The sequence below is a fragment of the Lathamus discolor genome, chromosome 3 (genome assembly GCF_037157495.1).
Source record: "Lathamus discolor isolate bLatDis1 chromosome 3, bLatDis1.hap1, whole genome shotgun sequence".
NCBI lineage: Eukaryota > Metazoa > Chordata > Aves > Psittaciformes > Psittacidae > Lathamus > Lathamus discolor.
Window position 1 is genome coordinate 135,075,323 of NC_088886.1, and position 26,547 is coordinate 135,101,869.

The 26,547-nt window shown below is 37.8% G+C and overlaps 1 protein-coding gene across 8 annotated transcripts in view; it reads right to left on the bottom strand.

Moving 5' to 3' along the window:
* Positions 1-3,372: 3,372 nt before the first annotated feature.
* The window catches only part of BLNK (B cell linker), a 99,049-nt gene continuing 75,874 nt past the window's right edge, over positions 3,373-26,547 (bottom strand). For 6 of the 8 annotated variants that reach the window (XM_065671960.1, XM_065671959.1, XM_065671961.1 and 3 more), the window contains 20 exons: positions 26,069-26,118; positions 25,401-25,441; positions 24,384-24,540; positions 23,139-23,308; positions 22,538-22,619; positions 21,716-21,796; positions 20,246-20,271; positions 19,653-19,681; positions 19,249-19,344; positions 18,441-18,483; positions 16,114-16,141; positions 15,735-15,807; positions 15,148-15,178; positions 14,065-14,107; positions 13,213-13,291; positions 12,737-12,768; positions 9,977-10,056; positions 6,483-6,566; positions 5,304-5,459; positions 3,373-4,076 (listed from right to left, as the gene is read on the bottom strand). In XM_065671960.1, the coding sequence (XP_065528032.1) occupies positions 3,957-4,076; positions 5,304-5,459; positions 6,483-6,566; positions 9,977-10,056; positions 12,737-12,768; positions 13,213-13,291; positions 14,065-14,107; positions 15,148-15,178; positions 15,735-15,807; positions 16,114-16,141; positions 18,441-18,483; positions 19,249-19,344; positions 19,653-19,681; positions 20,246-20,271; positions 21,716-21,796; positions 22,538-22,619; positions 23,139-23,308; positions 24,384-24,540; positions 25,401-25,441; positions 26,069-26,118 (1,501 nt within the window). In that variant the 3' untranslated portion in view covers positions 3,373-3,956. The remainder of the gene's footprint in view (positions 4,077-5,303; positions 5,460-6,482; positions 6,567-9,976; positions 10,057-12,736; positions 12,769-13,212; positions 13,292-14,064; positions 14,108-15,147; positions 15,179-15,734; positions 15,808-16,113; positions 16,142-18,440; positions 18,484-19,248; positions 19,345-19,652; positions 19,682-20,245; positions 20,272-21,715; positions 21,797-22,537; positions 22,620-23,138; positions 23,309-24,383; positions 24,541-25,400; positions 25,442-26,068; positions 26,119-26,547) is intronic. The other 2 variants (XM_065671962.1, XM_065671966.1) reach the window with 1 other exon arrangement.

The following is a 26,547-nucleotide window of genomic DNA, read 5'->3' on the forward strand; positions in this document are numbered from 1 at the left end:
ATTATGTCCTTACATTATTTAGCACATATTGTTCAAGCACTGTTCTGAATATATAATACCTTTTTTCTTATGAGTTTTTCCAGAATGCTTTGTTTGAGATCCTAAGAGTTTGGCACTTAATACAGATCAGATTTCAAACAATTTTAAGTGACACTTCAATGAAACTGAGATCACAATTAATGATCGTCAGGAGTCTGGCTTAAGCAGTCTGACCAGCATTGCAGTGGGTGGTACAGGGACAATATACAGTTCTGCAATGAAGTGTTCAACTGCTTGAACAATACGAGGCTACCTTTTCACAGGCTGACTCCTGCAATATTTGTTTGCACATTTCTCAGCATCTTTTATGAATGGGAAAGGTGTATCTTACAAAATACGATACAAACCAGGCTTTCATTACACAGCTATTATTTATCCCTGAAGTATCATGTGAACCAAATGAAATACATAAAGCCATATTGAAAAAGTCAATAATCATATGTTTAATGCTTGTATTATAATGGATATATTTGATGTGACAGATTAAGTTTGCACAGGTAACCTGATTTGAAGAGTGTTTTGAATGCTTGACTTTGCAACCATAACATTTTAAGATTGCTTGTAACATTGCGTGTATAGCAAGATAAGAAAACCTTGATTATAGACCTTAACTTGGTTCTCATTTTTGGGACATACAGAAATAGGTGCAAGTGGAGGGTCAAAAAGTGTTTGTGCAGTATTCATGTGTTTGTGTAAAGTGGCCTTAAAGAGACCTGAAACCTAGTCCACTGTATGTTCTTTGCAAGATGCGTATTCATCAGTAAGTCATGGTTTCTCTTCCTGAGCAACTCCAGTGTTTTAACAAAAAACTTGTGTTCAGTATTTGTTCCAGAGCTGTCGTCATGAGACATGTTTTTTTACAACATTTCCTAAGAATCTCTGCCTGCTGCTGGTGGTTTAGATTGAAGGAGGAATGTAGTTTTGTAACTTGCATGTCTGAACACTTGGTATTTGAGAATGCAAGTTCTTACTCCTTTCACAGAGTAACATTGTCAGGAATGATGTGCAGTATTCATTGTACTCTCTGTATCAGGTAGGCAGGCAACACTCCTGCTCCTTTGTACATTAGTAAATATGATACTTTGCACTGTGTTCTCAGGCAAAAAATACACTTCATTTTAAAGCTAATTTTTTAATTCTGTTTCCCCTCCCTCGCCCATTCAGTTACTGACAGTTATATGGAAGAGACAGTTGACAATATCAAAGAAATGTGGAAGGAGAGATGGGTTGCTGTGTCTGTCAGAGGTCAGATTTACTATCTGGTGGAAACACTGGACAGCATTAGCTGGTGGCAGCTGCTGGCACTGCAACAGTTTAAGATAAGATAAAGTTTCAGGTACAGGATTGCACCAAGTTACCATTTCCTAAATTCTGTGGTGGCTGCTTGAATCAGTAGTGTTAGGATTTTAGTGATTTCAACAGTTCATTTTTTATCCTTGCAAAATGCAAAATTAGCACTCGGGGATGGAGTATGCTGTGTTAAAAGTGGTAACTTGGTGCAGTCCTGTACCTGAAGCTTGCTCAAGCCTTTCTCCAGCTTAAACTGTGTTTCAAAATATGTCTACACCACAGTCTGTCCAAGCTATAAAAAAAAATCTTAGGTATGGCAAGCAGTGTAACTAGTCTGCTTCTTTTCTTCCTGTATAAAACTGAGTATAGTAAAATAGGTGATCACATACTGGTGGGCTTGGTGTCATCCCCATTTTATTGTCTAGAATGTTCTCAGGATGGATTATTTTGTGGAAGGTGGTGTTGCCTATCAAATCCCCGCCTTACTTTGTCAAAACTAAGGTACCCCTGTAATGATGTAGAATGTGGCTAAAAAGAAGGGTTTGAGGATGAAAACAATTGAATGTTTATCCAGAGCATATTTGTAGATCAGCCACAAAGTTACACATGGTGCTGAGCACACAGTGCTGAGGGGCAGGAGCAGCAGTGCTTTGAGTACAGAAAGGGCTCAGTATTGCTAATTACCTTAAATACCTGATACTTTGTCATCTGGAAGTCCGTAGGTACACTTGAGTTTCACTTTTTCATGCTTTTTTTCCCCACAGCTTTAGAATGATGTTGATAACTACATGTTTAACTCTGAAAGCAGTGCTTGAAGAATCTAGACACTTTTGTGAGGAGCAACATACAAAGGTTAAAAAGAAACAGTTTTGATAAGAAAGTTTAATATGATGCAATATGTCAGTGAATAAGGTGAGGACTTTAATGCAAAAAAACCCCTAAATATTGAGTGGCTGTTTTTTCATGGCAGTATTATCTTCCACTGCGAGTATTGCTCAAGTCAGTAACCTAAAATGATGTTTCATGTAACTAAACAATATCAAGAGTAAACATAGAAAAGTAAATTAACCTTGCAGAGACCAAGAACTTGTGTTAATTTTGAGGCCTTGATTTGGCAATCTTGATGGTCTAAACATTAGTACTGAAGTGTAGTATTAGTATAATACCAATTAATTCTAACTGAGCAATATACTAAACACAGAATTTATATAGTACTGTGAGCAGCCCATCATAGGCAGGCTTGTGTGAAGTCTGTATACACCATTTCTGACTTGCCAGTGTCTCATTTGCTTTACCTCTGGGGTATTATCTGTGTTGTAGAGGGAAGAAACTGAGATGCAGCAAGGTAGGTAGCCATTTGCTGAACATTATCGTCATATCAGTAAGCAGTTCTTGCTAGAAGACACGGGCATTATGTGTAGAAGTAATTAATCAAAACCGCAAGTAGTGGCAGAATACAGCTACACCATAGTTCTAAGTGACTGGCTGAGACTTCTCAAGGCTTGGCTCAATTTTGCCTTAAGTGCCTTGCAGATAGTCTTAGAGAACACTGCCTAATCTGGAACAGAACAAAGCAGGTGTCTTTGGAGTATCATTTTCAGAAAATACCTTTTAAGACATGAGTTTTCAGGTCCAGGGAAATCAAACACCTCTAGAACTAACAGTTGTTACAAGTTTTTCATTGTTGCCATTCAGATATTCAAATTTAATTTTCACCACTTTAACCTTTGTGAAATTTTGTTTACAGTAATACAATAAGTAAACCACTGTGATAGAACAGGCTTGTGTGTCTGTGAACCCATTCTGCAAGAACTGGGTGGATAGTTTGGGTTATCAACAACAGGTCACCAGCAGCAGGCAATCTGAAGACAAAAGCTTTGAGAGCTATTAAGCTAAATATATGTGCTAAAGCTGTAAAAAGTGATAGTTTTCATAACAGCTTGCAAAGGAGCACATACAAATACATACGTTAAAATAACAATGGTAGTAAAGTAATGCTTTCTTACTGGAAGAATGCTAAGAAATGTCAGCAATGCCTCCTACTGACTTTACAATATTTTATTTAGACATTTGAAAATACAAACAAATATTAATGAGACAGATTAAAGCTGAGAAAAAGGCAATACATCTATCAATCTGAAACAGACAGCTTTATTGCCACTAATCACGTGAAGTACAGTTCTATTTTCAGTTTGTACGCAGTGGTACATTAGGCTGAGTTGCTCTTCTGGGGCTGGGCACTTTACAAAGACATTGCTGAAAGCAGTGATCTGTGGTAAACGCAGTGAAGAGTAGATCAGTCTGGATATTCTTACTTTTAAAGTGAAAATGTCCTAAATTAAATCTATCTTTAAGTAGCAGTCAAAGGACCAGGCTGTGGTATGCAGTTGTTCACAGCTGGAAATCACAGATGAGAACATATCTGCTTTGGTTTCTTGTGTTAAATATGAATGCTTTCTTATAGATGTGATGTGGGGTTGAACTTTATGAACTCCATCTCTTATTCAGTAGGTGATCTTAAAGAGTATTTCCATAATTTTTTATTTTCTTCTTTTAATAGCAGATCCATATGTTTTGGGATGTTGAAGTAAATGATTAGAAGTCTTCATTTTAGTAGTTCAGTTTGATTAAGAAACTCTTACAATGTGTTTCAGTTTTGTACAGTCTTTTGTGTTGTTTTGGCTGTCAATTAGAACCAAGGAGGTGTGCTGATGATTCTCTACTATTTCAGCAACACTGTCAAAGCGCTGGATAGAGAAAACAAAAATTAATCAGTGCTGGCTTCCTTTAATGTTCTAATACTGACAGTGATCCCTGCACCACTTTTTGCTTCTCCCAACACTGAAGAGAGTGGAGCTGTGACTTACCAAGTGAGATGCTCTACCTTTTAGTAAGAGCACTGATCCTGCTCTTACTCGTCCTGATTCTAATAATAAACAGATTAAATTTGGACAACGGAAGATAACTAGCTATCTCTCATTTCATGCTCCTTTCCATTTATGATTGCTACCTGCACAAACTGAAGCACAGAGGTTGTTACATGGCCTATTAAACTGACACAACTTTTAGTTTACCTTAATATATACCAGGCTGCAAACTGTGGCAGTTTGGAAGCTGTTTCATCTGCTGTCCAGCTATCTCAGAGGGAAGGTGGTCTCCAGGAGTAATATGGTACAGCCAGCCATCAATAAGAACTTGTGTTAGTTATGAAGTTTTACTGTAAATTAATATCCAGAATGTGCTACATCTGTTGTTTTTCCTTTTGGTCTTTGGTCAAATACAGATTTTGGACTTCCTTTCTCTTTTTCTCTGGAGGTCAATTTTTGACCAGTTGTTGAAGGCCAGATGAGCTATTATTAATTCCGTAACCTCAAAAGCGTTGCGCGGGAGACAGATAATTAGGCTAAGGCAAGCCTACCGTCACATCCCTGAAAAACCTACTCTGTGCAGCAATAACAGGTTTTTATTGGTATTTAGGTTCAAAGTTTCTGTTTTGCGTATATGATAATAGCCAATCAGTGATTTTTGCACTCTAGAACTTGAGTTCTAGAGTGTTTTCTTTATGTGAAAATGGGATTAGAAGTACTCATTTTATAGATTTTTTTTTTTTTTTTTTGAGCATGGCTCTTTTTCCTTCATGATTTTCCAAGAAACTTAACTAGAGTCTTAGGTAGAAGACTGTAAACAGCTGGAGAATTTATCTAGCCACTGCAGCTCTGGTTCTGACAACTTTTCAAAACAGTTCTATGAGTATGTTTTAAACTTGATCTTACTACTCAGAGTTCTTATTACTCACAGTATGCAGGCGCTGATGTTACACTGGTTTCTCTAGCTTGATAGATCAGTCATATAGGGTATACTTTTATCTTGATGTAAGAAGAATCCTCTTGGTCATAGTGTAATACAGTTAATCCTTGCTTATTAAAATTATATAACTGAAAACTGTTTGGAACTTCCCCTCCCCATCATCTCACCTCTTCCCCACTTTTTTCTCTGCCCAGTGCATATTGTCTTGTTGATTCAATAAATCTTATAGGGATGTTGTACACTCTTCTGTTGTAAAACACCACCAGTGTGTATGGCTGCCGTGAATCCTGTCCAGAACTCTTTCTTATTAAAAAAGATCCATCCTAAAGAGAAGAGTAGTAAGTGTATTCAGCTTACTTTTTCCAACAACTTCAGTTCGTTTTTAGCTTAACATTTTCATCTCTATTAGTATTAAACTTGTTTCTCACATCAGAAAAACTGTACAGCAGATGAGAAATAGAATGCATTCCTGCTGTCCAGGAGTAGCTTACAAAGGTGTCATTTACGAGTTAGCTTTTCTGCTACCTGGTTTCTCTCAATCAGAGAAAGAATAAATGAAGATACAGTGGTAGCAGTCTGTTGTGGTCTACAGATTATTAGGAAATTAAGTTATTCAGTGGCAATAGGTAGGCAAGAAAGCCGGGAGAGGTGGAAATACTGTTTCTCCAGATCTGTAAAATGCGCTCTGATAAAGTCTACACCTACAGCTAACACTGTAGCCCAGTACTCACTAGCTAGCAGTAGCCTACACTGGTGATAACACCAATGCTCTGCCCCTTTATCCTGCTATCTGGAGTTAGGGAAAAGTAGAAATGTACCTGATGCTGAGGATGCAACTCTGCATGTTACTGTTCCCTTCTGTGACACTAGTTTTTGTACACAGAATAGTTGAGGCAACTCAAATTCTCCAAATACCTAAATACATAGTATTGCTCTTTCAAAATTCATAGCAGCATCAGCCTTTCAAAATAGTAGCTGATTTTACATGAGCTATTACTGGACAGTGGTGGAGACCATTTAAAAGTCGCAGGGCTTTGCCTTCGTTAATGGATGCATGTGAGCTGTCACATCTTCTCAGCTTTCTGTAACAGCTTTCTCTGCAGTGCACCAGTCCAAGTTACACTAATGCAACTTTGTCTTGGGATGGAAACCATAGTCTGACCACAGTAATTTCATGCTTGACAGTATTTGCATGGCACAGTATTCTGACCTGTTCAAAATACAGCTGGTGTTCTTAGAATATTTCTGGTTGTCTTTTAATTTTTTTTTTTTTTATTTGAAGTTGGGTTGTTTTTGTTGTTGTTGTGGGTTTCCCCCCCCCCCTAAAATACTATGAAGTGACCTACCTTGTTTGATCGGTACAGTGCATCTTCTGCAGTTTTCCTATCACATGCAGCAGCATACCATGCCTTACTATGAACACCAGCATCCTAGAAAGAGAGAAACAGTGTTTTATCTGTCAAAAATGATAAGAATATGACCTGTATGGGAGTTATTTCAAAATAATGACAGCTGTGAAAAACTCAAATGCAGAACACTTTAGAAAAGACAGAATTCTTAGAAAATTTTTACTGAGAGCTCACTGGTTGTGTTGGTCAGAAAACAAATCTAGTGTGTCAAAACAGTGGTAACAGATGTGTGATAGAAGGCTGATACTTGACAGAAGAGAGAAAGATACTTTAAGGAGAGTAGTCAGATTTTTAAAGCAGGAAGGTGTGCTAGTATAATTTGAAGAGGGTATCCAGGAAATGCTGAGGAATAAATTGACCATTAACAATAAGTGCTCCTCAGCTGTGCGCTAGTCAATGAAATGTCTAGATTTGGTAGGCATCTAGGCTTCGTGAACGAAATTTCCTATATACTTAATTCTCTTTGTGAACACAATCATGATTGCTTCCATCTGGATAACATGGAGGTTGGGTTAAGCACATCTTTTTCTCTTTTTGTTGTTGTTAAATAAAGACAACTGGATAGAGTCCTACAAGACAGAGGAATAATTAATTTATTTTCTCTATTAATACAGCAGGTTCAGCTCCCAGTGCTTATAACTGAGACTCGAGACACGGTTGCATTTCCAGTACTCTGTTGGATTGAGTCTTTATATATCCTTCTGTTTGAAACAGTGCTCTTATCTAAAGGCATAAAATCATGTTTATGGTAGAGAAGGATTACATCAGTAATAGAATACAAGAGTGGGTTATATTTTATATTGTATCTCCTGGGTGCCTCATTTCTGCATGTTATCTCCGGTGAACACCTCACCGAGGTCATCCTTCTCTCCATGTCATTAAATGCTGGCAGTGTTCTGTACAGTAAATGAACTTAACATGGTCTGCCAGTGGAAAACACAGGACAAAGGGCTTTATGGATGGGGAAGTACATGGTAGATACAAGGTAGAAAGATTGGCACCCTTAAGGTTGGTGGATTCTGTTTAAAAGATAAAAGATCTCATAACGTAGGAAGTTCAAAGATAAAAAGCTGTGAGGAGGTGATAGCAGTTGGGAGTGAGTGGCAAGAGATGATAATTTGAGTAAGAGAAGTAGTGGTAGAAAAATCACAGGATTGAGTGGACATTAGGGAATGGGAGTGGAGTTTAGGGGAAGAGAATAGGGGATTTTAGAGAAGTGTTAAAAGAAAAGATACTCAAGGGAAGGACAGGATGAGTGATTAGAAGCAGCATATCCAAATGAATACTTCTGGGTATTAACCTTCCTGGTCATTTGAACAGTTTTGCTCCAACGCTGTAGTAACAAGCTTAATAATAAAATTCATTGGTCCTTTCCAACCCTAACCATTCTGTGATTCTATGAGCTTTATCACCTCTGTACAAAACAGATTAAAAATGAAGTTCATTTTGGTTGGGCTTGTCTAGCTGGCATACCACTGCCAAAAGGGGAATGTCTTGGCTTCTCCCTTGCACTCATTTTGTTGCTCATCTGATCCTACGATGAGATAATTCACTTTAGTAATCTCACAGAAAAAAGAAATAATTATATCCTTTGTTTATCTTGTTTTGTGTTTGACTGCTAGGTTGGTTTTTTGTCAATGAGTTGGCTCAGCCCGTTGCAGGATCAGAGGAACACCAGAGAAGCGTATGGCAGGGAAGGGAGTTTACAGTGAAGAAAGAGCAAAGCCTCCATTTTGGGGGTTATTACACTAAATTCTTAAACTGGCTCAAGTCATAACATGTAACTTTACTTCCAGGGTTCTTCCGTGTATTTCTTCAGTCGCACTATTCATTGGAAAAACGATGAGAGGAATTGCAGGTATGTAGAGTACTTGGCCACTATGAGAATGTGTCCAGTAAACCAATCCTTGTTCAACAGAACAAGGAATCAACTACCCCCAAGCTTTTATTCTAGCATTATCTGTGTCTTATAATCTGGAAGCAGACAGCTGCTGCCAGAGTTTGGATGGGAACCAAACAAATAGTGAACCTTATGGGTATGAATCATGTCTCCAACCACCAATATTGTGCAAGAATCTGCAGCAAATGATACCACTATATGTAATAGGTGGGGAAATGACACTAACAGTGAATATATTTTCTTTCCTTAAAACAAATTAACATCATCAACATCCCCCTCCCCCCCAACCAACCAAAAAAGGCCCCAAACAAAACAAAATGGATATTTATTAAGCTCTGGTTTTGCCCATGGCTGTTACATAAAAGCTGCAGATGTAATTGCTACAAGCTGTTTGTTTAGTGTCTGCTGGATTGTTTATTTGAAAGCAATTTTTATAATAAATATCCAGTATGACATACTGTTAAATTTTTTCCAGAACTTCAAGTCCTTTGTGTTCTTTATGTTGTATTATCTTTGTCATGTCAGGCTTTAGAACATTCAATGTTATTGGCTTTGTATAATAGAGCCTTTGTTTTGCACTCAACAGAACTATTTTTACCTTGTTTGTGACTACTAGGCTTATAAGAATGGCTTCCTGCATTTTGTAGTCTCCATCCAAAATTTAAGGAGAATAGCACTGAAATGAAAATAACTTTGCATTTGCTTAAATTATTCAAAGCTTCATGTAGCAATGAAACACAAAAACAACTGGCCATAAACCTGACAGCATTAACTGTAATGAGGTCTGTTTAAAGGAACAGAAAGGAGTAAGACTAAAACATATAAAAGGAAGCATCACAGCATCCTCTGAGAGGGGCAGCGGTGACTTTCTTCTCAGTTCTTAAATCTTTGCTGACACCCCAAACCACAATAAATAGGGAAATGTTCATAAAAGTGATTCTACCCTCTGCATCCTGCTGTGTTGGGCTAATGAGCAGAACATCCCTGTTTCCTTCTACAAATTTCTGGAATTTCTTAGCATATCACATCAGTGCAGGCTAATGCTAATAGCTGCAGATGGCTTCATTGTGTCTGCATGGTGCATATTATCTTTTTTTCAAGACACAGTGTGTACAGCTATAAGTTAGAAAAAAGGCAATTAAAAAACTCTCTACAGCCATCTATATCAAAGGCTAGATTTCCTTGTTCAAATCATGTTGACATATTATGAACTGGGGAGTCGGGAGGACCTGAAATGAAGAAGCTTTTCTAGCTTTTGTTTAAAGTGACTGGTAGAATGCCAAGGTTTGGTAGAATGCTACTTAAATCTTTTTCCACAGCTTGTTAAAGCTCCTGTGCTTTATGTTCTAAGCATTTTTTTTTGTATGAAAGTTAACATTCAGATTATTTGTGCTACAGAAAATCTTTACTGCAAAAGGGGACATGCATGTTCTCTACAAAAGGAGAATGTTTTTTATTTAGAAAGGGGGTAGAGGTGAAAAACTGGAGGAAGGGGTAAGATTTCTGTAATGCAAATTTACCAATGTTATACCTGGTCTGCAGTACTTGAAACAGATGAAATGCTGCTGTGAGAGGGAGTACCCAGAGAACGGTTTGCAGCTTCTGGCACTTCTAGAAAAGAGAAAGAACAACATGTATAAGTTTTCAGTTATATTATGCTGTAAGAAATTGATTTGTTGCTGAAAGATCTGGAAATGCTTGACCTTTGGTATGACTCACGAAAGTTATCTACTGTAAATGGATGGGCCCTATATAAGTGCCTGGGATACTTGCCTGCACAAAAGAGGAGTCTTGCTTATAAAAGAGAGAAATGGTTTGGTTAATAACAGTTTGAGTAACAACTTGGTTAATAGCCAGAGCTAGACTTCAAATGCAAAACACACCCCCCTCCACACCACCCCCAAGTGAATCAGTGTAGCAATGGATAAAGAAAATGCAGGAACATGACACAAAAAGCACTCAGTCCAGTGTTAGTAGCTGTCATATAAGTGAGGATGTCAGGAGAATTTATCTAGCTCAGAGATATTTTTTCACTAATTTAGTCCAACTGAAATGTTTCTATGTGTGTGCAAGAAGTCTGGGTAGCTCAATGGAGAAACAGAACCAGTAGGAAAGATTTATGAAGCTTAAAATTATAATTGTTATAACAATGCACAATAGAAAATACCTATTAGCGCAGAAATACAGATGTCAAAATCTTTAAGAAATTAGAAGGGAAATGGTTGAGTAGCATTGCATAATAATGATATGGTAGAAATATGGGAAATTAAGTATAGATAATTGTTTTCTGGTAAAAAATCTTGGTCAAAGGTAGAATAGCTGTCTGCTATAGGTATTTGTGATCAGAGTTGGGTAAAGATCAGTATCATTATGCTAAAGAAGATAACTGTATAAAGCTGAGAGGAGACATTGTAAGGGGCAGTTTCAGCTCTCAATGAATAAATAATCATGTGAAGAAGGCTACTCAATATGAAGAATTTGTGGGTTTTTTTTTTTCCTGTCAAATTTTGACTGATGAGCTGCCAGAGCTACAGCTGAGAAGAATGCTCTATAAATAAAGAATTACCAGAAGTCATATGGAATTAGACTTCACAAAAGGAAATTAAAATAAGGGATAAGAGATTCCTTAGCTTTGTAGAAAGAGAAATTTGGCTGTCTGCAGAAAGAATTTTATAGACTTTAAAGATAATCTAGGTAACTAAACCAATAGTAGTTCTGGTACAGAAATGGAAATTTCACAACCAAACTGGAAGCAAAACTCGTATAGCTTGGTACAGTTGAACTCATGGGCCCAGATAATCCTTAGCACAAATTTTAAAACCTGGCACATAAAATTACAGAGCTGGCAACAATTATTTTAAGTAGATTTCAAGTCAGGGTGGTACCATGTGATTAAAGCATACCAAACAATTGCTATACTTAAAGTGGAAAAAGTGACCTGAGCAACTACAGGCCTTTTGTCCTACTCCACAGAACACAAGGCCCTAGGAAATAACTCAGGGGAAGAATATGAAGATTTGGAGGTAAAGGTACAACTAGCAAGAGAAGAATCTAAAATTTAAAAATGTTATAGCTCTTTCATAAAACAACAGAGTTCTATACAAAGAGAGTACTGTACTTACTCTACTTTAGTAGAGCATTTGATACTGTGCCATATTGGAAATTAGTATTTTTTATGAAGATGAAAGTTATCACTATGGTGTAATGTCACATGGTGACAGGGAAGAAATGGCAGATTATGTCGAAGCGACATTACTGATAGGAACCAACTGTATATGTGATGAAGTTGTTACTGGACCTGGCACAGAGTAAGAGTATGTTAGCCAAGTTTACTAATCAGAGCATCATTTAGCACCAGATGACCTTAAGGAATAGTTAATACTGTAGGGTAAGAATTTATGCTACAAGTTAAAGCACATCTGTTGTGTCACAGAAGCAGACAAATGGAAGAGCATCAGCCTATTGCATGAATATGAACCGTTATACTTCCACACCATAGGAGACACAATTGCAACATAAATCAAGCAAACATTTCCAGGAAATGGAGAGATGTACTAGTAACAGCATGTAAGTTTAAGCTATACCACATGCAGATTTCTAAATGCAATTCTCATAATCCATCTACAATGTGAAAGATAGGTTCAGACAATTATGTGCAGAAAAGGGCTGGTAGGAAGGTCAGGAAAATGTCTGTTAATGAGAGAATAGAATAATACTAGATCTGATTTACACTTCTTTGCAAAGAGAGTTCATATACATATCACCTAATCTGTCTTTATCTGTAAGCTGAAACAAAGTCCCTCTTTAAAAATATTACTTACAGAAGAGCTTTGGCATTTGCAATTATAAAAATACCTTCTTCCCCACCCCCACCCCAGAAAGAAAGAATAAATTGCTGGATGCAATAATCATCTGTCTGGCTTCTAGGCAACAGAAGCCTGGAACAGCCCAGAAATGTCATATTTAGGGTTCTTCTGTGGCAAGGAAGATTGATGGCATCTTTATTATTATGGGAACTGACCCAAACTGTCTCTAGTAGAAATTTCCAACGGTCACAAATAGGAATGAAGCACCCAATTTCCATCAATTTATCTGATAACCCTGACATACTCCATTTTACTAGCTCAGCTAAACCCTGGGATACTTGATCTCCTCTTTGTATGCCTTAGAGAGACAAGTGTTAATTTCAAACTAATGAATATGCATAGTATTTTGAAATAATCTTAATTCAGAGATTAATTTGAAATTACAAGTTAATCACATTTTAACTCAAAATCTAAATTATACTTACTTGGCAGAATTGAGGACTTTGGGAGCAAAGGCCTGAAATAAATTTGAAGAGATTACAGAAAGGTCTGAGGAGCTCTACCCAGTTCTGAAAACATTAAATTTGTGTATGTGAAGCATGCAGTGGTAGGATGTGTTCCATCTCACCCATCTGTTCATTGAGAAATAAGGGCCATATACAGGTTTAAAAAAAAATAAATCATATCCCACTAGTGACAATTAGGAATTTAAACATACGGTTTAAATCTCCATTACCTAATTAAAGGTTATATCCTCCCATGCTTTTTGGTGGTGGTTATAGTATTTGGATGCATTTGCCATGTTTTATATTTGCTACTGTGAGGCTTCAAGAAACATGACTTTCAAAAAACAACAGAAGGCTACAGAGAAAATAGTGCTGCCCTCTCACAGCTGTGTTCAGACTGAGCAGTAGGAGTTGGTGCATTGAAATATTCAAAAGATGATGAAAAGGGATTTTACTTTTGGACACCACTTGGAAGGGGTGGAAGCAGAAGCTCTTGGCTGGAACCTCGTCGTCGTTCTGCTGCTGTGGGTTTTTCTGTAGTTTGGGAAAACAAATTGTAGAGTCAAGATTTCTTCAAAAATACATTGTCCCAGATAAGACAGTCCCAGTAGCTGAAAGAGGTTTTCTTTTATTACTGTAACTTTTGGGGTTTTCCCTTAGATGGCAGCTTGCCACCCTGCTGCTTTCTTTATTAACTAGTGGTATACCACCAAATTTCTAGGCAAATAGCTGCACTGTGAATGCCTACAGGAGCTCAGTGGGAGACGTGCCTTCCGCGAGGCGAGCTGCATGACATAGTGGAGGATGCTGGGGCAGGCTGTCTGCAAGAGCTCAGCCAGAGGAGGTGCAGCTGGCTGGCTACATCTTACCCCTGTGTTAGATGGCAGCTCCTGCTGAGCTTGTGCCTGGAGGAACTGCCGACTTGCACAGAAGCAAGATGCATTTTCTGCCTGTGCAAGACACTGGCTTTTGCCAGGAGCTGGCTCTGTGTGAGGTGGTTCTGGCTGAATTTAGAATGATGTGCTCAAACTTCACCTACGTTTCCCCTACTTAAAGGGCTGTATGGCACGTTCCTGGTCCATTATGTCCTACGTTACCCTGCCAGTAACCTCAACAGTTTTACTGTGACTGCTTTTAGAGAACTATGATATTCAGTGCAACTAAGGCTGGCCAGATCCAGTTTGAAACTGCTAAAACCAAACCTCCCTCAAAAACCTAGACTAAATTCAATGTGGTGGTGTTTCATGTTTTTAATAAAATGAAATTCTGATAAACAACTTTTTTTTGCTGTAGTGGAGATAATTTACCTTCATTTGCAGTTAAGGTCTCTCTGGAAGGTAGACATGGTTTCTGCAATAAATCAGAAGAAAACCAAATATTAAATGGCATGTTACTTGTACAGCAAATGTTTAATTTTTTATACTTGATGTGAACTAGTTTACATTTAGAACTGACAGTATCCTGGAGGGATTAGGAGATAGGGACATGGCCATTTTGTGAAGAGCCTTTAATTCTATGACCTTGCAGTTTGGGATTTTGTAAAGTAAGATTTGGAAAGAATCCCAGTTTGTGTATATAAATAGATGGGCAGAATTAAAATCTAGAGATGCATGCCTTTTTTTTCAATGTAAGTTTATGGTGTAACAAAGGGCTCATTCTTATCTCAAAATATCAAAAATGAAGTCGATCCCAAATACTTGAGATTCAAAATTATAGTACTTTAATCTTTGTCAAGCTCTTTTGACAACTGTCTGAACAAATTTCTTTTTACTGAGAATTAAACTTTTTTTTTTTTAAGTTTTCAGTAAAAACTTGCCCAACTTTCCAGTTTCTTTTTTTTTTTCCATCTTGAAACACTGATAATAAACTGCCAGTTTCAAAACATTTTTCAAATTAGTTTCTTTGAAAGTTTCAACCAGTTCTCTCACTTTCTCCCAGAAGAGGTTTTGGGGTATTTTTCTAATGATGAAATGCTTACTGAAAATACTCTGACAAATTCTGGTAAAATCCTGCATCTTCCTTGACCTATGATTCTTACAGTAAATCCATGTTCCCCATATGCAGCCCTGTATATTTCAGGGAATACTTCTGAATGGTCTGTGTTCCCAGTTACTTCTCATTTTATTCAGTTCTTGCACTGTTTTTGTTGTTACATCCTAGAGTACTGAATCCAAACATCCCTTTAATCAAAATATTTTTCTACTTGAGCTTTCTCACTGCTGCAGTGTTCATGTAACAGTACCCAAATATTTCCTTTCTTTATAGCTCTTTCCCCTATTGTCTTTATTCATTTATATCATATCCAAACTCATGATAAAATTAAGTTTTGTAGTAAACTAAAAATCACCTGTAAAATTATTGTTTGATTACACAACTACAAGTCAACTTACTGGTGAATTTATTCCATTAGAAGTTTTCTTTCTGCAGATTGAAGGAAAAAGAAAAAGCGTATGGTTACTTAGCAGATACATCAGTTCATTTAGCGAGTAAGCATCAGGTTCATTGATTCCCAAGATACTTCTGGCCAAGATGGGATGCATCTCCCTAATGCATAGCTGTAGCATTTGGGGAATGTGGAAGAAAAAAAATAAGGGTGCCAGCTGTAATGTAGGTACTTATAATACCAGTACTTAAGATGACAACTTGGTTGGGGCAGAAGAGTTTTAATGAAAAACACACCTTCCCACATTTATAGGCATGCATGTGCTATTGCTGCACTGCGGGACTAAATTAAGCAAGCCAGCCAGCATCTGCCATCAGTGGCAGAGAGTGAAGGACAGTGCCACTGGCATAGAAATGCTGTTCTTCCAGAAATAACAAAATTAATAGCTTGCCTTTACCTAGTCAGGGTATCTTTAATGAAAGGCAATGAAAATTACTCCTAAATTCTGATTGACATAGGCAAGGGGAGAAGTTAGCTCCTAATACACCTACTAACCCACCCCCATCAAAGAAGTATTTATTCTCTTTGACTCACAGGCCCCTTGGCAACGGAGATGGAGCTGGTCCAGTGGGAAATCTGGATTCTTGTGTGTTATTGAAGCTATGATCTAGAGATGCAAATGACATATTTAGCATGCAATATTAGCTGCAACTGAACAGTACATTTTCCTCACTGCCATTTCAGTGGTAATGTAATAAAAGTAAAAAATATCCATTGGTTTAATTTTTGTCTTAACATGTTTTCACACTCATTATACTTGAAAACAGTTCAGCAACATTTCTTGCTTATTGCTGACTGTTATGGATAAAATTTACACAGACACACTCCGCTACATGCTATAATTAAGGTCACCAGTGACATACTGAAAACAAATCCCACTCATATTGCCATGTTTTCAGTGCAGAATACTTACTGTCATGGTTATTGTTTGCTTCATGTTCCTGTAATGGAAAAATGTGTTAGATTAGGTAAGAAACTATTAAAAAGGGAATTATTAAATGGGAAGTGCATAAATAAATAATCTGGTCTTGGTAATCTGCAGTGATAGTTAAATAAGTATTTGCACAGAATACATACAATACCCAGAATACTTTTCATTGGCTTTTATGACAACATTTGAAAAATTTTAGCAAACATCAATCTGATTTTGAACATTCTAATAACCCTGAGATTGCCTGTAGTATTGAGAAAACTTTGCCCTGAAATTCACAGCAAGACCTTTTGGTTCACATTTCATGACTGGGCTGGAAAGCAGAAATTTTGCAGCAGATTTGAATATACTAAGAACATATCTTTCACTGAGTAAATGATACAGAGTAAACTTTTCACCATGCTAGAACCAAAGTGATCCAACTCATTCCCTGCCTTGATGCTTTGAGATGCTTTCTTTTGACTCCTACTTCTTGTGTTTTAAGGAACTGGACTCCCATTTGATAAGTACCTTTCAAAGAGGCACCAGTGATTAATCTGTCCATCTTCATCCACCAGGCTAATGGCTTTTCACTAATGTTGGTCACAAATGCATCCATTCTCTGGTTGGAGAGGTATAATCCATCATCCAACAGTTGAAAGAGTGAGATGTGGAGAAATTTTTCTCCCAGTCTGCCCTGGCCTTTGAGAGGAACAAGGGTTACAGTTCTGTTAACATGATCATTGCTGGTTATTGTTGAGAACGGATTGAATGGGAACAGTTAACAGATGTTTTGGTTATTGTTTTGTTTTGTCAGTATGCGTAGTCAGGGATGGAAAGGCATTGCATTGAAAAATGTTATGTTCATTGCCATGTTTTTGTTTAAAACTGTAAGGGCTGGCCATTTACACAGCAAACAAAGACCCAAAAATTTGTACTACACTGGGTAATTCCTTCCTAGGCTGACTCTTGTGCCAAACTGGGTAACTGCAAGCACCCAGGAGCTGAATACACCCACTGTATGGATGAGTGTTTGTTTGAGAGATCCATCCTTGGTGCTGTAACTAAGTCTGTGGCCCACACAAAACAATAGTGTCTCCTGATTGTCTGCAAAGCTAAGATGATATCCATCTCAGAGGTAAGCTCTGAGAATGTTAGTTGAGAGGTTTCAGCTGCAATATGGCACTCGAGTCTGTTCTGAAGCAGTATTCTTTTTTAGTGCTAATCAGAGAGTAGAACTTCTGTCGAACATTCTTCCTTCAGAAGGATCTCCACCCCCTCCCTCTCCTCATTGTGATGTTGTGATGTAGTGGAAGGGAAACTAAAATGCTTCTCTAGTTGCATGCACACCCCCATCCTCCCATATACTTGGTATAATTAGAAATTTAAGGACTGAAAGCAGACTATAAGATATTCTTATACCACCTGCATTATATTAGCATAATGTCTAATGCTATGGTATGACCCCAATTTCCTGATTTTAAGTGCCTCATTTCTCTATGTAGTTAGTGGTAGACTGTTTATTTCTTAAGGACAATTCATAGCATTGGGCTGGGAGAGAGTTTAAGGCACATAGCTTTTGGCACAGATACTGCTGAAGCTACTGTCACCCTGTTTCTTGGTAGTTAGCTCCTCATGCACACCTGCCCTTGTGGTGGCACTATTAGTAGAGCTCTGGTGCAGAACAATTTATGGAATTAATCTGGCTGAAAAAAGAACCTTCTATGCATTTGCTTTTGCCTATTTGCTGTGGCTTAGCAAGTTTCCAAGGAGTTTGCTTCAGAAAACCTTTTTGCCAGCACAGTGGACAGACTGGGGACAAAAGCAGAGGAAGAAAACGGATGACTCAAACACAGCCTTAGGAGCCCAGATCTTGTAATTACTCCATGGACTGCATTTTCTACTGATACTGGTTACTCAGACTACACATTCTAGTAGGATTTCATTTTCAGAAAGTATTAATCATTCATCATCAGAGAGGAATGAAGCTCAAGGAAGGTGCTTCAGAGTGGGCAAAATCACCCATTGCTACTGAAAGTATGGTTCCTGGAGTTCGACTGGTGTTTTTTAGTGCAAGAAATTATTTTTGTGGACTGAAACATACATCCCTTAAAATATTTGAAATTTTTCTTGGATCAGTACAGATATTCAATGCCTTTTAGTCCAAAGGATCAATACCCACAATTACAATATTGGATCAATCTGATATTCAGTCATCTGTTTCTGTTACTTAATCCAGGTAATAAAAAGCATCCATCTATTTATATACATAAAACACAGAACAGCCTAAATTTAATACATTCTTTTAAAGTAGCACATTAATTACTCACTGGTTTTGGATGAAGACGATTTCTAGGAAGAGGCAAAATATTTCTGGAAAATATATACAGTAAGTTAAAATGAGTAGGATTTACTTATTTAATTGCTTGGCTTAGATACGTGTTTCAAGATCTTTAGAGGAGTTCTGCAGTGAATGGATTTAACTGCAACTATCCACCGCTGTAGTGACTGTGGTGATGTTGTCCCCTTAGTGTGGAGCTACTCTAGAAGAGCTTTGGTTCTGGACCTCAGGTCCCCTGCAACTGTGCACAGGACCTCAAACACTGTAACACACACAGTGTTCTGGATGCCACCTGCTCTTCCTGGGGTATATGGCCTATTTTGTAAAATGATGTTCTAGAGATGACGCAGTGGTTATGAAGCAGCTCCCTGTGCTTCTGAGGACTTCTGGAATGAAACAGGCTGCATACTAATTTCCTTTACCTCTTTTCCTCCAGAGGCTTGGAATATAAATTATTGATTTACTTTATCCAGTTTCTTTAAAAGCAAACCTCTGCCCCATCCCCTGCAACACATTTCATTTGCAAGAGTGCAAAGATGGATAACAGGATTTTAAACAGTTTTGCAGGGATATTTTATGCTTGCACTGGCTCCCTAAAGGAATATTCAACAAGACGGAACCCATTTGGCAATCTGGCTTGAATACAGATTTTTTCTTCAAGGAAATGAGAACTTTCAATTCTTACCTTGTTCCTACATCCCTAGATATTTGCATGTCCTGACAATTATTGTCTGAGGACTACACAATAGAGAACAAAAAATTTTGTTTCCTGTTGATAGAAGCTGCTGTTGATTTACCTGGAAGTATCCAGCTTAGGTGACTCTCTGGTCACGCTGTGCATGTGGGAGTGCTCCGTATTCTGAGCAGGCACTGATGGAAGTGGCTTAGCAAACCTAGTAAAATATGAATTAAGAAAGAAAATTATATATAACAGCAGTGACTATAAAAGTAACCTCTTTCTCCTCCCCTTCCCTCTCAAAATTCTGAAAAGTAGCTTTAAGAACTATTTCTTTTTAATATGTGTTACTTTTGGGTTACTGAAATTAACATAGAAATAGATGATAATCTTTGTGTAGATAATCTAAAGAGAGAATTCCTGTGTCTTCTAGAGAGAATTATCAAACTTACAGTATCTAGATGAGAAAATCTATTTTCTGACAAGTTTTAAATAATGCACAAACATTCACAGCAGTTAGGTTACCTGGCTACCGGTGGTGGTACTGGTTTTTCCTATAAGAGAAAATGCACTGAATTATTTGTTGCTTTCTGATTTCATAAAACACATCTTATGATTCTATGTTATCTTGTGTCTTATTTTAACATTGTGGTATAGATCTCTACTAGAGCTCTAGTAATCTGTACTAGGATGGGAGATGCAAGAAGTCGCCACCAGTAAATCCATGAAGCCCTGATCCTGTGTTGGCCATATGTTATGTCAGTACTAGCAAGTAGGAAGAAAATGACTGTGTCAGAACTGTCATTGCTACTTTGCTGCAGTTCTGCTTCTGGAAAGCACTGCCTTAGGCTGCTGCTTCCCAGACTGGATCACTATCACACAGGACCCGGAAACTTCAGCCCCTTCCCATTTACTCTGTTCTGCAGACCTTTTGAATTGGCTTGCCAGCTTTTCTATGAAGGAAGTGTCAGAAAGTTTTAAGTGGAGACAGAGATCGATTCCCGTTTTTTTCCCCTTTGAAAGACTGACTTTTTATTTTTTTATTTATTTCTTTTTTACAGTCACATTTGTACCCTGCCTGAGGGCAATGTGAGTCATAAACTATAGAAAGGCCTTACCTCTTCTTCAGGAACCTCGTAGACTTCTATAGGACAGAGAGAAAAAAAATGTGTTCTTTGGTTAACAAAAGCACACTGCTTGTTACCAAAAAAAAAAAAACCAAACCAAAAACTGAACGCCAAAAAAATAAATCAGAAATTGTATCACTTCTTCTGCCTCTGGAAAAATAACCTGGGGAATCTGCACAGAGCTTGATTCCGTCTCCAAAACTCTGGGGTAGTTTCACCCCTAGCCTTATAGTGGAGACTTCAGCAAAAGTCCCAGGAAGCCTGATAAACATCACCTGTGTATGAACCTTCACCACACACCACAAACTTTTTTTTTTCTCCCTCTCCCCCAGCAAGGTGAATGCTTTTGTTTTGCAAACCTGGGACAGCTTGGAGAAGATGTGTTATCACGCATGTGGTAGCATTTAGCCTTTTTGTGACTCTCTGGGAGGAAGAGCTCAGGTTAACCTTAAATACAAGCTGGCTAATTTGCATGGCCAGCAGCCATCCCTGAGCTGTCCCACATGTGTATTTTAATTTACAGATATTGAAAACCAAAACCACCAGCATCCTTATCTATGTCCATTGTTTTCAACGAAAATGGAACCGTATTTCAACACTTCATTGTCCCGCTTCACCGCTTTATTGGGCTGAAAAGTAACCGAGTTCCCACCAGGGGGAGATGTTTTATTTTTTACTAACATCGGTGAGGTGCCCGTTGTTGCTCGACACTGGTTTGCAGAAGGGCTAAGGTGGTAAAAGGCATATTAAAATGTCTGAAAAGTAACTTTGTAACAACAAAATCTTATTCAGAAAAAAAACCCACTTGTGTAGTTTACGACGTGAAAGATAAGCACGTTGCTAATGAATATACAGAGACTTTTAAAGAACTGTGTGATCAGGCTGTAAAGGCTACTTTCCAAGCAATTAATGAGTGATGAGGACATGCAAAGCAACCTGGAGTAAGCACAGCTAAGGAAGATGAACAAAGTACATCCTCACTTACAAAAGGAAATATGATTCCCCTTATTTACTTCTGCTTTTGTTTCATTTTCCGAATATATTGCTCTTTATTGAACATTACAGGACATGGAAAACATCAGCCTAGATAGTATTTCTTCAAGGTTGAATATTGGTATGGTTTTAAGGTATTGAGTCTTGATTCCTACAGTGAAATGGAATTACTAACATACAAAGTCCTATAACTGTCTTTGCTGTATTGATCCATTTGCATTCTATTGCTAGAGCAAAAGACTAAAAATAAATTACTTAGGGGAAAATGACTTTTTCTAGCTTTATTCATGCTTAAAACAGATTTACCATTCAAGCTAGGCAAAACAACTACTACAACACAGAAATACCTAAAGGGGAACATATTTTTGTTTTACTGAAGATGTCATGGTTTGTGTTGTGAATACATCAAGTGTAATTTAGTAATCCTCAGTCTCAAATTATTTTAACAGTGATACAAACTCCACATACCTTGCATATCAGAAGCAAGAGGCGGCTTTGGAGAAGTAGGGGGGCCTGACTTTGTTGTCTTCATAAATGTGTTCACAGAAGCTAAAAGATATTTTATTCATATACATATATACTCACGCACGTATGTATAAATACGTATATATAAAAATACACATTTACTAACAATGTAACATTTATAAAATAAGAGTAAATATTAAGTATGTCCAAGTGACAGCCTTTTTGTGGGACCCTGAAAAAAATCAACGGAGGCAGAAAGCAGCTCTCATTTTAAAAGGGAAATATTATTTAGTGTTCATGCCTTGCTGAATAGATTTCATATTGTCTGTAATGTCAGAGCAGGACTACACACTCGCTCTGTTTACTTTTCACCTTTGGTCTGTAGTAGTTTCACTCTCCAGCTGAATATACTTCAAATAGTGAGGTAAAAAAGTAACGAATCAAAGTCTGTCTTTATCTACTGAAAATCTGAAAATGCTTGTTCTTCTCTTGAGGCAAACAGAGAATTTTAATGCTGTGGCTCCCTTGGATGAGGAGGGAGATCACATAACATGAAAACCTTCCTTGTTGTACAAGGACTTTGAAACAGCTGAGCAAGAGAGGCAGGAATTAAACAGGGCTTCCAACAAAGTGAAAAATACATTTCCTTGGCTTTGTCATGGACCAAAGGAGCCAAAATGCCTTTTTTGCAGGCTGCATTCTCTTTAATAGCTGCACCTCCACTCTTTGAACCGTAGAAACAGACATTAATTTGACCCTGATCAATATTTTCCACTGTTACCCCTAAAAAGGTGGTAACTATTAGCTTAAATGATTACAACTCACATTTTGTAGGTGGCGACATGCTGCTTTCTGTGGGTTCAATATAGTTATCGTCATCATTGTCCACTGGCACAATGTAATTATCCTATGAGAAATGCATGACAAAAATCTACCAGTTAAACCTCCATCGTATCAACGAACTGTTGGGATTGAAGCCCAGGAAGCAGTTTACAATAGCTGCCATTTCACAGTGACTGCCATTTCAGGCATTTATCATCCTACGTGGATGGGATTCCCCAGGACTGAAACCCCTTTACCAAAGTAGTCCAGTTCTAGACTAGTGGGTAAAAACCCTACCTTCCCTTTGGTCCTTGGGTAACCTTTGAGGTTGCTCTCTCCCCATTGCCTGCAGCTTGTTATGTCTAAAGAGCCTCTTTCATACTTGATATCCCCTAGGTACGAATCTAGTATGAATTATCATTTGATATTCATGCTAGATATCCCCTAGGAATCAGCATGGTACTTGCAGGTCACTGTTTGTGATGTACAAAATTATTTGCACCCCAGAAGCTAAGAAAGAGACCAGGCCATGACACTGCTGTGTAGTCTATCTTATGACTGGTGACATTCAAACTGTCAGAAAAAGTGTATCTATAAACATTACCTCATCATCACTACACTCCTTAGGCTTTGGTGGTACTTTTGGTTTTGCAGCAAGAGATGGCAATGGCAGGGATGGCACAGATGGTTTCTTTGGTCTAGACGTGGCTGGACTGGGTGTACTTGGGAGAGCTTTGCTGATAGGAGGGAGCTGTTGGTGACTGGTGCGATTGTCTTTTAATATGGAAGAAAACAACAATTTCAGTTAAAATTATGCATTAGCCTCTGGACTATCTTCTATTACCTGCAAACAAGTCTTCACTGTGGCTTCAGATCAGGTCAAAAGGCAGACATGAGCATGTGCTGGTCCTAATGTTGAGACTTGTGTGAAAAACAACTGTTACACAGCACAAAGGGTGGGACTGAAACACAAATTATGCCAAATCCTCTGGGGTGTCATTTTAAAAATTCCTCCCCTTCTCAAAGAACACATGGTTAAGTGCTGATAAACTTTTCTGTGTACGTATGTGTCATTTTAGCACTTTGATATCCCTGCATATGGCAGGAGGGTTGGAACTAGATGATCTTTAAGGTCCTTTTCCACCCTAACTATTATATGATTGTATGATTATATAACCAGTAACAGTCTTGTGTCACATCAAAATGGACGCAGGCATCACACCTATGTTTCTTTTCCCCATGGCTCAAATCTTCATCTAACTGAAGCTAAGTTTTGTTCACTTCAGTGCTGTTTGCCCATGGCTGAAAAGAATGAAAACAGGAAAAAAAACATCTTTCTGCTGAACTGACGTAAATAAAATACTGGTCCTGTCCTGTTTTTCTGGATATTTATCCTCCTCAGTACCAATCTCGGAGGACAACATGAAGTGAATATTTAGGTTCCCTTGTCCTCTGTTTTATTGCTTTTGGAATAATGATCTGAGATACAGAAAACGTTAAGAAGGGACCTGTCCAGTCTTATGTACTTGATCTTCAATATGAATTACTACATTAAAATACGCAGATTAATCTGGAGCCAGGGTAGTGATACTTCCTACACTGCTGGCTGAATTCTGTAGTTAGTAGATGTCTAGGACACATTATATCAAAATTCTAAACATTGCTACCAGCAATACCAACTCTTGTTTCATTCTGTTATAACAAATCATACCCCTGAAAACTGAAGACCTGTCAGAATGAAAAGCAAACTCTTGAGAAAAGGACATTTATTCCATTTGAGGCCAATTTTCTTCTGGTACTGATAAATAAACAATTATGAAGCTGACATAGCTGAATATTTTATAACTACCTGCATATTCACCCCTAGAAATAGGGAATGCAGACGGAATCTTCTTTTTCTCCTGCTCACTTGGAGGCGGCTCATAGCTGTCATCAGGATTCTCTTCACTGGGGACTACATACATCTCCGAGTCAGAGTGGTCATCCGGATTTTCATAATCACTGTCCTAGAAAGACAGAACTTCTCATTTCTCTTCTCATCACATACTTACAGCTTCATAGCAGTGTATGACAGATATTCTTGCAGGATTAATTAAAAGTATATGTTACACTCCCTTTTAGTGCTCCCTCTCTAAATAAATAGTCAATTCTGCCCGGCTTCCCTTCAGCTCCTCCCAGACTGTTCCTCCTCCTGTGTCCTTGCTATCTCCAAGGACTCTTTTCACACCAAGAGCTCAGCCTTCAAATTATAGACCAACAGCTCTTCTCCCTTCACAGAACACTTTCTTCCTAGTTCCAGATGTGACTCTTGATGTGTCCTGTCACTTCTTCTCCCTTTCCTAATTAAAAGGATACTCAGCATCTAACTTCCAAAGGAAACTAGCCACTTCAGGCTGATGGTTGTATCATTGCGTTATGCAGCTTATGACCATGACTTGCTTCCTTCTAACGTTCTCTAAAATCTTACCAGAAGTTTTTCATTTTTTACAAAAAAGTGGCTTTTCTCTCCCCTCAGCCCTCCCCACCCTCTCTCCCCAAAGTAGAAAATCTTATTATTTTCTGAAATCATTATTTAGTTTGAGAAGTCCCTCAAACTGATACCATGGTCTTACTTATGCCAAAAGCTTAGCATCCTCAGCTACCACTAGCAGTGTTTCACAGTATACTTCCGAGTTGCATGTAAAAAAAAAATGGAGGTAGCTAAAAAATCAGTGGCTACATGTGAATAATGCTGATGTAAGAAATAGCATTTCAGTAGTATTAAGTTCAACCACAAGTAAATGATTTAAAAATAAGCTTTGATTATTATTGCTTGGCCTAACATGTTGCTACAGTAACCTCCTACTACCCCAAAATATGTACTTACAAAATCATCTGACCATTGTTCCTCTTCATTGTCTGCATGTTCTAAACCAAACATCAGAGTTATTTAAGGAGATGGAATAGTGAACATAAAAGTTTATCATTCTTTCAATCTATACTTATCACATTCAGTTAACAAAGAATGGTCAAAATTTCTTAAATAGTTTAGGGCAATACGCCTGGTTTGGATTGAACAGTAAATTAAATGCCTGTTTGCTTGTTTTTGTAAATTGTTTCAGAGCTGTTGGAAAAGCATTAGAAAATGCCAAACTGCACATGGTCTGAACAGCAGAGCATGTGCTTTACACAGAGCATCCTGCTAATGAATCTCATTTTTAAGCAGGAATAACATTTGCTACATAATGGAACTATTGGTGACCTCTGGGCCTTGCACTTTCTTGTTTCTTAGTTAAAGCTCCAAGACAGCACATTAATTACAAGTATTTACGTTAAACATGGAACTAACTTCCAAACTCTGTTCTCTGCTTCAGTTTTTGTATCGTTTCCTTGACAAGACAGTAAAAATGGGCATGAACTAGCTTGTCAGAAATGCTGTATGATAAGCAAATATATAAGCAAACTCTACCTCTAAGATGATGATGATGATAATAATAATAATAATAATAAATAATAATATTAATGCAGTTTAAGTTTACATTAATACAGCCTTACCTGCAGCATAATCCCTTCGTGGTAGACTTGGTGGCGTTTTTTTTTTTAGCCTGTAAGCAATAATTACATTTATGATACAAGTAACATTCAGTAGAAGGCAGCATTAGTCAGACACATAAAAAAAGCTGATAACAAAAGATACCTGCAGCTGAAGAAATATAGATTACTATCACAGATACTTAGCAAATAGCTGAAGGAGAAAAGCTAGAAACGAAATCAGAATCTAACCTGAGATTTTAATTTTCGTTTTCCTTATAACAAATTTTGAAAGGAACAGCTTCCTTGACCACCCACCTTCCTCTTAATTTCCAGTGCAGAAACAGATAAGATAGAGAGCAAAGATAAATGCATGCCTATCTGAAGATGAAAATCTGTTCAGGCTCACAGAGGCTTTGCTAAGATTATGGCATAAGCAAGTGATGCAGCACTCTCCCATTGTATTTTTATAACTGTCATTTTGCATGCACTTTCTCAGGGCC